This window comes from Merops nubicus, unplaced genomic scaffold, assembly GCF_000691845.1.
Source record: "Merops nubicus isolate BGI_N331 unplaced genomic scaffold, ASM69184v1 scaffold7473, whole genome shotgun sequence".
Classification (NCBI taxonomy): domain Eukaryota; kingdom Metazoa; phylum Chordata; class Aves; order Coraciiformes; family Meropidae; genus Merops; species Merops nubicus.
This window is the reverse complement of record NW_008596833.1, coordinates 43,472-56,958: the sequence shown is the minus strand read 5'-3', so window position 1 is coordinate 56,958 and position 13,487 is coordinate 43,472. Positions and strand designations below refer to the sequence as shown.

The 13,487-nt window shown below is 45.8% G+C and overlaps 1 protein-coding gene across 1 annotated transcript in view; it reads right to left on the bottom strand.

The window, feature by feature from the left end:
• The window catches only part of LOC103769313 (serine/threonine-protein kinase BRSK2), a gene marked incomplete at its 5' end in the record, with an annotated part of 77,857 nt that overhangs the window by 25,823 nt on the left and 38,547 nt on the right, over nt 1–13,487 (bottom strand). Inside the window, 3 exons of the mRNA XM_008936499.1 lie at nt 1,166–1,214; nt 1,950–2,157; nt 6,486–6,546. Of these exons, the coding sequence (XP_008934747.1) occupies nt 1,166–1,214; nt 1,950–2,157; nt 6,486–6,546 (318 nt within the window). The remainder of the gene's footprint in view (nt 1–1,165; nt 1,215–1,949; nt 2,158–6,485; nt 6,547–13,487) is intronic.

The window sequence follows — 13,487 nt, the reverse complement described above, 5'->3', positions numbered from 1 at the left end:
GTGAAGGAGAGGTAGGAGAGACAAGAGAGACAAGAGAGAAAAGAGAGAGAAAAGAGAGAGAAGAGAGAGAGAAGAGAGAAGAGAGAGAAGAGAGAGAAGAGAGAAAAGAGAGAAAAGAGAGAGAAGAGAGAGAAATTTAACTCTGAAGGTTTTCTGCTTTAACGGCCTTTAAAACATTTGAGATGAGAGCAGAACCCATTTCTTTGACAAGGATGTGTTGATTTTATGAAATTCTCTCCTGCCTTCCTATTACCAAACGCTCTGAAGTGTTGAAAACATAATTTATTCCTTTTTTTCTTCCTGGATTTCTTTTACTAACCTTTATGGTCCTTTCCTTCTCCCTTTCCTGAAGCCTGTATCCCTCCCCAATCTGCAGCATTAGACACAGAGTGCCCACCTCACACCAGATCAAAATCATTAAGGCAACACCGTGGCCACCAGCTCCCAAACTCCGGGCCCAAACTTCCCATCTACAGCTCATGAATATTTCACACGAGTTCCTTGACAAAAGGCCAAGTTGCCTGGGTGGGCACTGGGGGCACAAACCCAAGCTGTGAAAATAAAGAAGGAATCATTTGGCATCTGCTGCCCATCTCTGGAGCAGCACTCTCTGGCAGGGGCTTCCCAACCCGCCACGCAGTGACGCGCTAAAAACGACTTCTAGGGACCAGCCTGAATCTGAAACAGCTTCTGCAGGTCCCAGTGCTGCTGCCCAAAATTAGCACCACGTTCCCCATCGCAGCCAAAGATCCCTCTGAAGGATCTCAGCAGTTATCCTGAGGGTGCAAACTCTCCTGGGCTAAGAGGGAGACTTTTTCATGCCAGGGTAAGCCATGGATTATCCTCTCTGCTCCCCAGGAGCTATCTGCTTGACGACCACATGAAAGAAGAGGGAAGGAACGTGTTACAAACCCAATATTTCAGCAAGCCACGAGGAAATGTGGTTACTGGGAGACTGTTTCATCTCTGCTGACCCCGCTGGTGTGGATTTTATCCAGGGTTCTTCACAGAAGAACCATTTCACATCTCTGTCCCCCTCACAGGATAACGAGTTACAGCCAGATACTGATCCACAACAGGAATATGTCACCTGGTGACATTCAGGCAAGGAAATGACATTGGTATGTGGTAGAAAAAAAGAGTAGTGTGCTGGCAAATTACTTACTCTGGGGATGACTCCGGGGTTAAATTAGACATCTCCTCAGGTGTAGGTACTGCCCGTGCACACGCAGCCGAAGAGAGGGAGGGACAAAAGAAGTTGGGTTCAGTACACCTTGAATTTTCTGCTGTATACCAATAAAACAGTTCCAGCATTACACCCTCTGGAGTTTGCCCCCTGCCTCTGCAAACTAGTTCTGGCATTTGAACGTCGCTCACACGTCTCCAGCTCAATGTTTCTGATCAAGAGGTGCACTTCAAGAGGTGCACTTCAAACACCATGACAAACTGATGGCTCTGGAATTGCTTCCAAGCCCAGTTGGACGCAGCTCAGTCACTGCTGGAATTCTCCCACCATCTCAAAGACAATTCCCCTGACCAGCACAGCTCAAGAATCCACCTCTTCCATGGCTGTAATCCTCTTTTCCCATGGGATCACACCCCAGTACACCCCTGGCTGTGGGGATAGCTGCTGATGACATCTGAGGATAAGACACGTGATTTTGGGTGCCCTTTGCCTGAATGCAAAAAGCCACCTGGAGCTGGAGGGAGGAAATTCTGCACATCTCAACCCTCCAGAGGCTGTGAAAGCTGAACTAAGCCCAGCAGGTATGAAACCACTGCATTGAGGAGATTTCTACACCAGTGACCACAGGAGGTAAGAAAACCTCCATTAACCAAGAGTACAGCCACAGGAGAATGAGCAGAGCTCTGGGTTTGCTGGCAAAATGAGTGGAGAAGCCCAAGAGAGACCTTTCCTGTGTTGTAGGAGAGAACAAACCTGGACTCACCTTGCAATTTCCGGCGATGGAAGCGAGGAGACCCCAGGAAACTATTCTTGATGGAGTTGAGCCGTGTCCTCCAGGGCATTCCTCCAATGCTGGGGCTGGATGGTGGTGTTGGGTTGGGTGTGCCTGCTGGGCTCTCCTTTGGCGTATGGACAGGTGTCCCCTTGGGGGTAGGGAGGGGACTTCCCCTTGGAGAGGGGTGAGGGGTGACCTGTATGATGGGGATAGATTTGGTGCTCGGGTCAGTACTAGAAGGGAGCAATCTAACAGGAGACATAGGGTTGGGCTGGACTTTGGGGCCAACCAGCTGCGGGTGGAAGGCGGCGGCGGGCGCGCGGCCCGGGGCGTTCTGCCCAGGGGGGTTCTGGGAGGAGGGGGAGCTGGTGTTGCTGGTGGGGAGCGGGTTGGATTTAGTTGACTGGAGTGGTTTTTCGGCCAATTTGCTCTTGGATGGCAAAGTCTGCGTCTTTGGGTTGGGCTGAAGTGCTGGCTTTGGTTGGAGGACATGTCCAGGCCTGGAGGCGTTCCTACAAGCATCAGGGTCCAAGGAGACTTGGGGTCGGGGAGAGAAAGGGAGGTCGGAGGTCTGAGGGGGGATGAAGAACTTTCTGATAGGCTACGAGACAGACGCAGGGTGTCCATGCACACCAAAAACAGTGAGGCACGCACAGAGCGGGCGAGCAGGGAAAGGAAAGGAAAGGCAAGAACCAAATCCAGCCGAGGCACAAAGAGGCACCATGTCAACGAGGAGACACCAGAGATGGAGGTGAAAGGGCCAGTGAGGGGTAGGGAGGGGAAAAGGGTTTTGCAAAGAAACGAAAAACGAACAAACAAAAACAAAAACACAAAAAAAAAAACACAAAAAAAAAGACATGCAGTTAGCTGGGAACACAGCATAATAAAACAACAGCGGCGGCAGCGAGAACAACAGTGTCATAACAGCCTTCATCATATTCACCAACCACGTGTCAGCAAAGGAAAACAACAGAAAGAAAAGTCAAAAGGAAGGAAAAGGAAAACCAAAAAAGAAATTTCAATACACCCCAAAAAAACCAAACCAAACCAAACCAAACCAAAATGAAAGGAAGTAACCAAGAGAAAAAAAAAAAAGAAGAGAGAAATGCCATCTCTCTGGGATTGTTCTGATTGCCCTGCAGTGAGAGAAGCACGATGCTGTGGGGAGGTGAGGGAGGGGGTGAAGAACCACTCAAGCCACAGACAAATTGAGATGTGCCAAGAATGGGACCACCTCTTGCAGCTCCAAGTGGCCTCTGCGCAAAGCCGGCGGAGAGATGAGCCCCAGACAGGCGTGTGATACACACGGAGTGGCAGGTGATACACAGGGGTGGCTGCACACACCGCTCAGGACCTCTTCCATCCTCTCTACCCCACCTCTGGCTACCTCACAGCCTGGGAGAGTGATGCCACGTGGCCACGTCTCCTCCCCTGGCTTGGGGAGCGTTCACTTGGAGGCTTTGGAGCACACACCCAAACGAAACAGGAGCTCGGGTTGGTGTTCCAGCTGTGAAGAGCTACAAGAACTTCACAGAGGCCTGGCAAATTTGTTTCTCTGGGAAGAGATGGTGCTTCCCATCCATCAGACTTTATGCTTCTCCTGCAACGTCCCTCGTGGCGCCGCAGGACAGCTCGGCAGTCCCCATTTCTGCCATAAAGTCCCAGCAACATTTGCCATTCAGTCCCAGTTCTGGGGGGAGGCCGTTGTTTGGTACGACAGGTCGTAAAGGAGAAGACAACCAAAGTTCATAATCCATCCCTTGTTGGAATGGGATTATGAGTTGGGTTTTTTCTTCCCCAAAAAGAACATTTACACGGCTGAAGGCGTTTTGGGAAACCATTCACATGTTGGCAGCAAACAGTAAAAGAGGGACTTGGGAGGATAGAAGCCTTTTAAAGGGATATTAGTAAGCTAAAAATCACATTTAAATCAAAATGAAAGTCCTTACAAAACATTGCTGTTAATTCCTTAGATTACAAGTACTAGCAGAAGTTGAACACAAGTAGAAGTAGAACACAAGTAGACAGAAAGAACACAAGTAGAAGTCACTACTCAAGATCTTTAGTTTTTCTCTGCACTCAGACCCTGATTTCTATAAATAATTACCTATTATATGTTATTTATCACCACTATTATTATTCTTATCCATTCTTAATACCCAAAAGCTGTACCCAAGCACTCTCCAGACAGACCATGTAGATGTAACCATGCCACCAATCTCAGTCCCAGGTAAGCACACTCACCAGTGAGTTTACCTGCTGGGTTTGATGGAACAGCACAAAACTGTCCTATTTTTAAAATGTAGAAATGTATTTAAGAGCTGATCCTTAAAACTGCCTGCCTTGAAGTTTTATAATTAAAGAACTTGCTGGTTTTCTTCCCATTTTGGTGGCCTAACCCTACCTCAAACTCTTTGTATCATTGTTAGGATCATAACATTAAATTCAGTCTGCCACGTTGGCAAATTCTGATCACCCATGAGAAAAAAAGGGGAAAAGATGAGGAAAGTGGTGAATTTATAGAAATCACTATCAGCTTCTGGCTCTTAACCATTTGCAAATGACACCAATGGATCAAAGTCAACGACTGTTGACTGCAAATGTTTCCTTGCACTTTTTGTGTCTTATGGTTATGATGGTTTGAGAAGCAAATTTGCAAGTCAAATTCAACTCCCACTTAAGTCATTAAGAATCTGAATGGGCCCCCTTAATTACCACATTTCTAATAAGGAAATAAAGCACAAGATGAGGCCTGTATTTCAGCTGGGGCCATGGGGAACGCCATTAGGAAGATCTTGTGAGATTTAAGAACTCTTGGTTGCTGTTGAATTAAGGTAGAACTGAACCTGAGCAGTGCATGTAGTGAAATGTGTATTTGCTTTTTAAAGTACGTTCTCTTTCAATAATCTAAGGTGCTATTAGAAGCACAGGTAAGGACATTTAAAAAAATAATGTTACTTTTAATCCAACGTTTCCTTTTAAGCCTCAAATTTGACCTGCCTTAATATTGCTGTGATCTGCTGGTTGCTAAATCCCTTTGAAGACTATTTAATCAACTGCCTATTAAGTAATGAGAGTATGACACAGCAACTATGGAAGAAGATCTTGTCATCCTTATTCTTTGATGTAGTCCTACTGAGATGTCACAAACTGATCCCAAGAGAACAATTAATGAGATCAAGATTCAGGTTTGCTGCAACAGGTGCTTATTTTCTGCACAAAACCTTTTCCATGCTCTTTTTCAGCACGTTTTACAGGGGTGTAAGAGTTCCCAGCTCTCTGCTTTGTTCCACTGACATCCAGGAGTCCCAGTGCAGGAGGAAGGATATGGATCTTCACTGGTTCCTGGCATGATTAAGATGCAGTGGAGACCACAAACACATTTATGCCAAATGCAAAACATGGGAGCAATTGATAGGAACCCAGAATATGTTTCACAAAACAGTTTAATCAAGCAAAGAGCTGGAATTTTTCCTAGCCTATAAACTGACACCCAACAGTGTGTCTTTATGCATAAGAATTACACCTAATGCTATTGGGGAATTACAGCTTTAAATACTTGGAATGCTGATGTTATCTTCATGCACCTAACAGCAGATCCAGGAGTGTCATCCCAACACATGGAATACATCCCTTCCCAACGGGGGATGGCATCTTCTCAGGAAGTCATGAAAAGGATGTAGCCATCCTCCCAAGACTTTGGGCCAGACAATGAGGTGACATGGATTGCCACAGCCCTACAGATGTCTTGAAGGGTCTCGGCTTGTGTAAGGACTGCAGGATTGAAGTGACTGAGCTGACTTTGTCAGACAGCAGGAAAACTCACTCCTATCCCTGCAGTTACCAAGGAGAGGGTGGCCTCCCTCACTGCACTTAGACTGCTTAGTAACTTTCCAACAGATGGACTATCAAGGATGTTTTGTACTAGCTGAGCATCAGTTGAGTATTGGCATTTAGTTGACTGTACATTAAGTAATGGCACATGAATGCACCTTATTTATAGGAGTTTGAGTGTTCTTTCCTCACCTCCATTAGTCAACTTACTTTCCTTTTAATTTTGCCACCCCTCAGATTTCTCTAATTCTTTTCTTATTTCTTAATGTAATAATTTTTTGATGTAATTTATGTTTTCTTTGTACCACAAGCTGAGGCGAGCAGAACCCAGCTAGCTGTAACTGGCATTGTAGCTGTGAAATGGTTGCTGGTATTTGGTCTGAAACCACTCTGCACCCAGACCTCAGCTGGTTATGGCAGTGTTTAGTCGTAGCAATGGTATTCTACCTGCTTTTGAGACTGAAAAAGGGCAGAGGCACAGTGAGATCCCTGCTAAGGCTGCAGGGAACACGTCTGAGCAATCCTCTGCTTGCATCTGTGAGTACCTCCCCACCCAGGAAAATTTACAAGCTGCCAAGGAAAAACAAAACATCCCAGCTAAGAGCCACAGCTCTGCAGCAACAGAGGTCGAAAAGCACCAAGCATGTGGGAGTGAACTGGACCAACAGATCTTGAAGCAGCACCACTTACCCTTGGACTGCTGAGTGGACTGGTGGAGAGCCCGGACGACGCTCCGCTGATTGACCGAGACCTGAATGGACACAACAAGGGAAACAGCTCTCAGAAAACCTGGCTGAGGAACCACCCTCAACACCAGCCACCACAGGCACAGGCATGAAGTGAGGAGGAGGAGGGAGGCTGCCACTGGAAAAGCACAGGACTCTCCTTCCCCTACCGTCACGTTTTTTTCAGCTGTCCCACCCTCAAACCAAAGAATTGCTGTTGCTCAGGGAGGACACTAAATCCCTTTTCATTAGAGGAGTTGCTATCTTCCTTTTGGTCATCAAACACGTGGAAGCTTCTACATCTGACCTGTGGAAGCTCAGCTACCAAATTCAAAAAGAACCTTCCAGACATTCATCTTGGTGCTGAGAATTCTCTTCTGTGCAGTGCTGGTGGACACAGAACGAGATGTTCTCTGTCATGAGCACTGTGTGTAGAAGGTTCAAAGGTAGGGGAGTCTTCCAGATATTAAGGAAAAACCCCCCAGCCTCCATGACCCAGGCACACAATCACTCCCTATGGGATGACTTCCCTGCTTAATGCAGGGGGGTTGGACTAGATGACCTTTTGGGGTCCCTTCCAACTCAAAGCGTTCTCTGACTTCCCACTGAAATCAAAGCTCACATTGGCTTAACCCTTCCCAGCTTCTCACTGATGGTTTTCAAGTCTCTGCTCTCCAGTAACAGTGTATTAAACAAGACAAGTCTCCTCTATGGATAATGAGCTCTGCTGTTGTTGATCAGTTTACCAACATCAAGATAACAGCCCAAGTGTCCTCAGAACTAGGTCAGTCAAAGGAGAATAAACTATTTGCTGACAAGGCCACCTAGACTGTAATGCTCTTAGGCTCTCCAGCAAAGGCCACCCACAAAAAATGTCAGCTGTAGACAATAAAAAGTACAAATATCCTATTTGGAAGGTGCTGAAAGGGCAGAGAGCCCAAATGCACGAGCATTTCAGCAGCAGAAGTTTCCAGAAGGAGGGCTGCTCAGTGGAGAAAAAAAACAACCCCTCCTTGTGACCATAAATGAGTAGGCCCCACAGGCAGCTCCTTTCTGCCCTCCTTGAGTAGAAAGAAAGTTGTCTTGAAGACTGAAACATCTCCTAGGAGAGGGCTGGGCTAAGAACCTAGTTGTTGAGCAGCCACCATGCAACACGTCAATAGAGCAAACCTCCCAATGTTTCACCTATCTAAGAGCCCCAAAAGCAACTACTTGCCTTCAGGTAACAAACATGAAAAGGTGAAATCCTGTAGATGCCTGGAAAAGAGTCTAGGTGCTTCTGTGTGTGTCTGCACCCATACATACTGAAAACTGACACAGACAGTTCATGTCAGCCTACACGTAAGAGAACATGAAACACATTTAGACCATAAACTGTCTCAATTTACTCTCTTTGACTATCACAGAGGAATAAAACAACAACAAAAAAATCACTTTCTAAAATGGTCTCCCAGACACGTATTGCTAAATAATTTTGAAGTAATAGAATTATTAAAAAGTATGTGAACTGAAAGAGAGAAACTCTTCCCAAGGACTGAACACAACAACGGCAGGTCCTGCTCTTCCTGGCTGTGTCCTCTGCAGAAGCTACTCCCTGGTGCTCCTCTTCCTACCTCATTGCAGTTTGTCCATCAGGGGAAAGGGCTGAAACCCAGATGCCCAGTCTCAGTGTGATTTTTGACCAAATTTGCACCCTGAAAATCTGGGGAGCTCGTTCTGTGCAGAAATTCCCAAATTAACATTTTCCCTCTTACCCCTGCTGCAATCTGCCCATCAAAGCACAGCAGCCAAAAACCAGAAGCTTGGTCTTGGCATTCTGCTGCACTTAGATTAAACCTAAATTTGTACCATCAAGATCTGGGGCACTCATAAAGGTTTATGCCAAGTAATTTTAAGGGAAGAACCTTCTGCTTGACTTTTGAAAGGCTATTTTATGTGCCTCTCCTCTAAGTGAGGTAGCTGAGTGCAACACATATGTCTGGCATATGGGAAGTCCATTTAAGCAAAATCCTCCTTGTGTGAGTCATCAGGAAAAGCTTCTTCCAAACCCTAAATGACAAGAGGAGCCTACAGATTATCTTGGACAAACGTGGAAGGCATTTAGGTGCCCAGAGATGGAGTTAAACACCTAACCTGGAGTAACGCTCCCGCTCGGAGATGTTCCCACCAACTCTGAGCTGTGGTGGGAACGTCCTCTCTGACACTCACCTGAGTTCCAGGATACTCCATTAATAGTTCCAATCTGCTATCTCCTTTTTTTTTTGCACTCAGGTGCAGCCAACAGTCCTGAACCCTCCCCTCCCAACCCCATTGCCTCCTATTTTTGTACACCAACGACCACACGCATGGAGGGCAACACCTGGCAGGCCCCACCTCCCACCTCCCCATGCCTTATTGGAAGCAATATTTGAAAAAGAGTTGTGGTGTACTGTGTTTTCATCCAGCCTAGGAGCCTGAGGTAGGGGACAGAAGAGAGAGTTAGTGTGAAATCCTCCTGGAAATGCATTCAGCATCCACACGAGTGCTATCGAACAAGCTCTATTTCTGCTGCTCATTGACATGCACAATCCGTAGGGAGGTTAAGTTGACCCTACAGCAAGTTTTAGTTTGTCCACACTGGAATTTGTATAGAGGAGCAGTGGAAAGAGTTTAAAGAATCCTGGGTGAATTTTAAGTGGCAGGGTGAAAAGAGAGCTGCACGTTTTCAGAACGTTTCCCTTCTACCAGGGAGTGCTGGTGTGGGATGACACCCAGGCTAGGGAGAACTTCCTTCCACCTTCTTCAATTTAATAAACCTCCCATAATTTACCTCTACAAACAGTTCCCAAGCTGGCTGTAAGAACTCAGTACCGTGGCAGGTTCTACACTCCAGTACAAAAATACTAACGAGTGACAGATTTATCCCTCCCATCAAGATCTTCTTAGCTGGGAAAGGCTAAAATACTGGTTAATTTAAAAAAAAACCCCACATGCACTGCTCCTGTATCTCAGAGTCAGGTGGACAGAACCAGGGCAGGGCCAAAAGAAAGTCATGAAAATGGTGCCAAAATGCTGTAATGAAAGAACAGAGAGAATTTTCATTTTTCTCCCCTCTCACCAGCAAATGGAAGTATGAGGCCCTACAGGCAGCACGTTAGTCTGGCAGACCCTCCATCATCTTACGTGTGGAACGAGGAGAAAAACATGATGTCATCTCTAGGGCTGTGATCTACGTTCAGTTAGTGGGAAATATCTACTAGTGACTAACCTCCTAAGAGTCTCTACAGGCATTAAATGTCATTGGAAGTATTAAATCTGTAATTATTCCAATAACTTAAGACTAAATGCGACAATCTATAAAACCACAGACATGGGGTGTGACTCATTCTGCTCTGAGTTTTGCATTGCTGTATGCTTGGGCACTCAACTCAATGGAGACCACCAAAAAGCCCTTGGAAATACAAGCAGAAAAGTTACTGCTCAGATAAAGAGCATTCCCTCAAACACAACTGCCAGGTTTAGAGACCCAAGAAGAGACTCTTCAGTCCCTTCCAAAGTGACATCGTTGTTCTGCCAAGCCTGGAGGGAGAGAGGAATTAAAAAATACCCCAAACGTAAGGGAGCTAGACCCAAGGTTGAGGAGGGGGAAGATGTAGAGGGCACTCTGAACATCACGTGGGCCCTGAGACCATCACAGGCTATTCCTCCCATCTCACAGATGGACAACAATCTGGAGACGTCTGAGCTATGAAAGAGAGAGGCCGAGGACTGAAACGCAACGTGCGTGGGTGGGCTTCAGGAGATGTGAGGATTTTACACATCATTCAATCTATTTGATACCTCAAAGTATCAAAGTTAAAAAGTCCTTTGTTTTCACATCATTTTTCACTCATTTTAGCCAGCTGCTCTCAAAGGGGAAGCCGAGTGAAGCCCAATTCATCACACCAGTGATCTCCTCCTGGTGAAATTGAGAAGCTGGAATCCAGTTTCCAGCTGGTCCCAGAGAACTGCAGAATCTCTTGAGAGCTGGAAGAGGTGAAGGGCTGAAGCCTCACACTGCTGAGGTGTGGGCAGAGAGAAGCACGAGAAGGAAAAGCACTGGAGACCTGGTAGCTGTACCACCTAGAGCCCACGTCCAGAGCCGCTCTCACAGCCCTTCACCCAGATGGATTTTCAAGTGCTTTAAATGGTGCATCTGCTACACACCATCAAGGCTTCACAGCCAGCATTAAGCATTTGGGTCAGATTTGGCATCTTCTGTGAATAACCATCTCACAGGAATTTTTCTAGCAGCCAAAGGGGGTTTGGTGCCTTCTTGCAGTCCCAGCAGAACTTGCTTTCATAGCACAGTTTTACCAGGATGCTGAATTCAGCCTCTTAGCTGGTCAAGCTGGAGCCATGCTTCCAAGAAGGGGAGCCTGCAGCATGCATGCAGCGTGCAGAAATGCATCAGGCTTGTGTCCCTGGGTGAAATGGCTTCGAAATTTTCCACTGGTTGGGTTCCATGTGGAGTTTTGAAAGGCATTCCCAAAATACCCAGCCAACCTCTTATTTGCTTCCAGCGTAAATTGGGTGGAATTTGATACTCTTCTATGTTTGCTCACTCCAACAAAATGAAAACGTTCTAAACTGTATTTCAGGGTCTGAGAGCCCTGAAAATGACCTGAATTAATATGCAATGGGTGAGCAGTCAGGCATTGTGTGTTAGACTTCATGGCTAACACTCTTGGGTGTCCAAAAGATACGAGCTGTGCTTCCTCGCTCCCTGATCTAAGGAATATGAAGAGAATTCCTTTGATGTCCCACTGTCTTACACTCCCAACTGTGCAAATAATACTACTTCTAACAGCTCTTCCTGAGGATACTTATGCTTCAGCCAGAAGGTCTACTCAAGGCAATAACCTCTTGTAAGATGAAGCCTTGCAACAAGCACAGAGAAAGGCCCACGGGTGTTGCTAACACACCTCTTCTTCCTTTCAGTGTCACAGAGGGTGATGTTGGATGGCACCACCCTCCTCACTGGGCCAATTACACCCAAGTTCCATTTATAAATGGTTCAGAAAGAATTAAGGACTAGTAAAGCAGGCTACAAACACGAGGAGTCAACGTTACTGGTGCTAATTGGCTTTATGTGACCTCTCAATAAGCTTTTGCTGTAGTCTGTAGTGATCTATTGCAACGTTTTGATTGAATTATTTTTTAATAAAATATTCTCCTTCTGTTAAGCATTTGTAAATGGAACTTTAATTTGAAGCGTGACTGCAACCCTAGTTGTACTTGTATCCTCTTTATTGAAAATAAAGAGCTTTGAAGATAGATCTGTCTCTAGGGCCATCTGTTCACCTCTTAAGAAAACAGATACTAAAAAGGAGAGGGAATGCCCAGCAGTATTTTTAATAATATGGATGGGATTCAGCTTCATCTTTAGAAAAAAAAGAAGAAAAAAGGATAAATTAAGATCAAAATTAACTGGAGGGTACCAAATGGACACAAAAAGTGCTAAAAAGAGAGGAGGGGGTTTCATTCTCAGCAGGTGTCCTGGTACCTGCACAGTGCCTGAGGATAGTTCTCTGTGCCCACGGACATTGAAACAGAGAGACAAACAAGAGAAGAAAAAAGAACCCAAAAGGAAATCCTAGGGAGTGTGACTCCGACGTAAAAGCACACAAACACACACAAAAATGCTTCTTCCCACGTCTCTCTCTCTCTCTCCCTGCTGTGAAGCCTCATTCACTGGAGGGGATCAGCCTGTGTCGGATTTGTAAAGTGCAAATCAAAAAGTTTCTCTACAAGATACAACAGGTCCCGCAAGAGGAATAATCCAAAACTAGAGCTTACCCCAACGGATCAGCACTCGCCATCCTCGGGAAGGGAAGAGGAAGAGAGAGGGAGAGAGAGAGAGAAGGAAAGAGAGAGGGATGTGGAGGCAGGTGGAGAGAAGAGCAGGAAAAGCAGAGTGAAATACTGTTCGGAGAACTCAACGCTCATCGTTATTGCCACCGGTGCCTCTGTCTTCAGAGACCAGGAACACGAGGGGGACAGTTTAATTGACCAGAAAATAACTTTTGTCCTGCTCACAATATCGCAGCCACATCCAGCATTGGCATTGGGGAATAGGGAGAGGGACAAAGGCTGTCAAAGGAAAAAACTTCCCAGCCCAATCCCAATTAAAGCAGCCAGCAGAGCCCCGGGGTTCACACTTGGTGCTGCATTGCTTTTCTGCCTCTTACAGGAGGCACAGTTCCATCGGGCTCTTGTGGAGGAAATTGTTCTTTTTGTCCCCACTTTGCTCAGTGTAGTGTCCCTCTGTCCCCCAAGCTGGCCTGGTAAGAAGTACTTTTGGGGTGGTGTTTTTTTTTTTGGCCACGACTGAACTGTGAAACGTATTGGTTATTAAAGCATGCATTTCTGAGCCAGCCTGGGAGCCCAGGGTACAAGATTGTAGCTCAAGCTGTGAATCTGCTTTGCTCCTGGCTTATTAGTCATGATGGTCTTACAGTCAAGAATTCACATCAGCTAGAACATACCAGCTCAGCAACCCAGCACTTATCTCTGCGGATGCCATCTTGTGCTCCAGGAGCTCATTTTTCATTTAAAATAAATTCAGTCCCTCGGTCTTAAAGGTTACAAAGAAAATCTTTCAAATGTGAATGGAGAATAAATCAATGCTGTGCTGAAAAGGGTCTGAAGCAGCAGCTCTAAAAGCAGAATGAATCTCTGGCACGTTGACTTTGAAGCCTAGGGACAATCCAAAACTTTAGGATTCTTAATTTTTTTTTCACGACTAACCAAGGCATTCCAAATGGAAAAGAAGAGGCAGGTTGTGCAGTTTTCAGGGGTGCAGGTAAGCAGACTCAGAACACCGTCGCCACCTTTTCACATTAACAAAGATTAGATTAGAAATTAAAGGGAAAAAATCTGGTGTTTTTAAGCCAAATTGTTTCCGAGTCGGATGCAGGGGCTTTTTTTTTTGCCTCTCTGCCTCTTT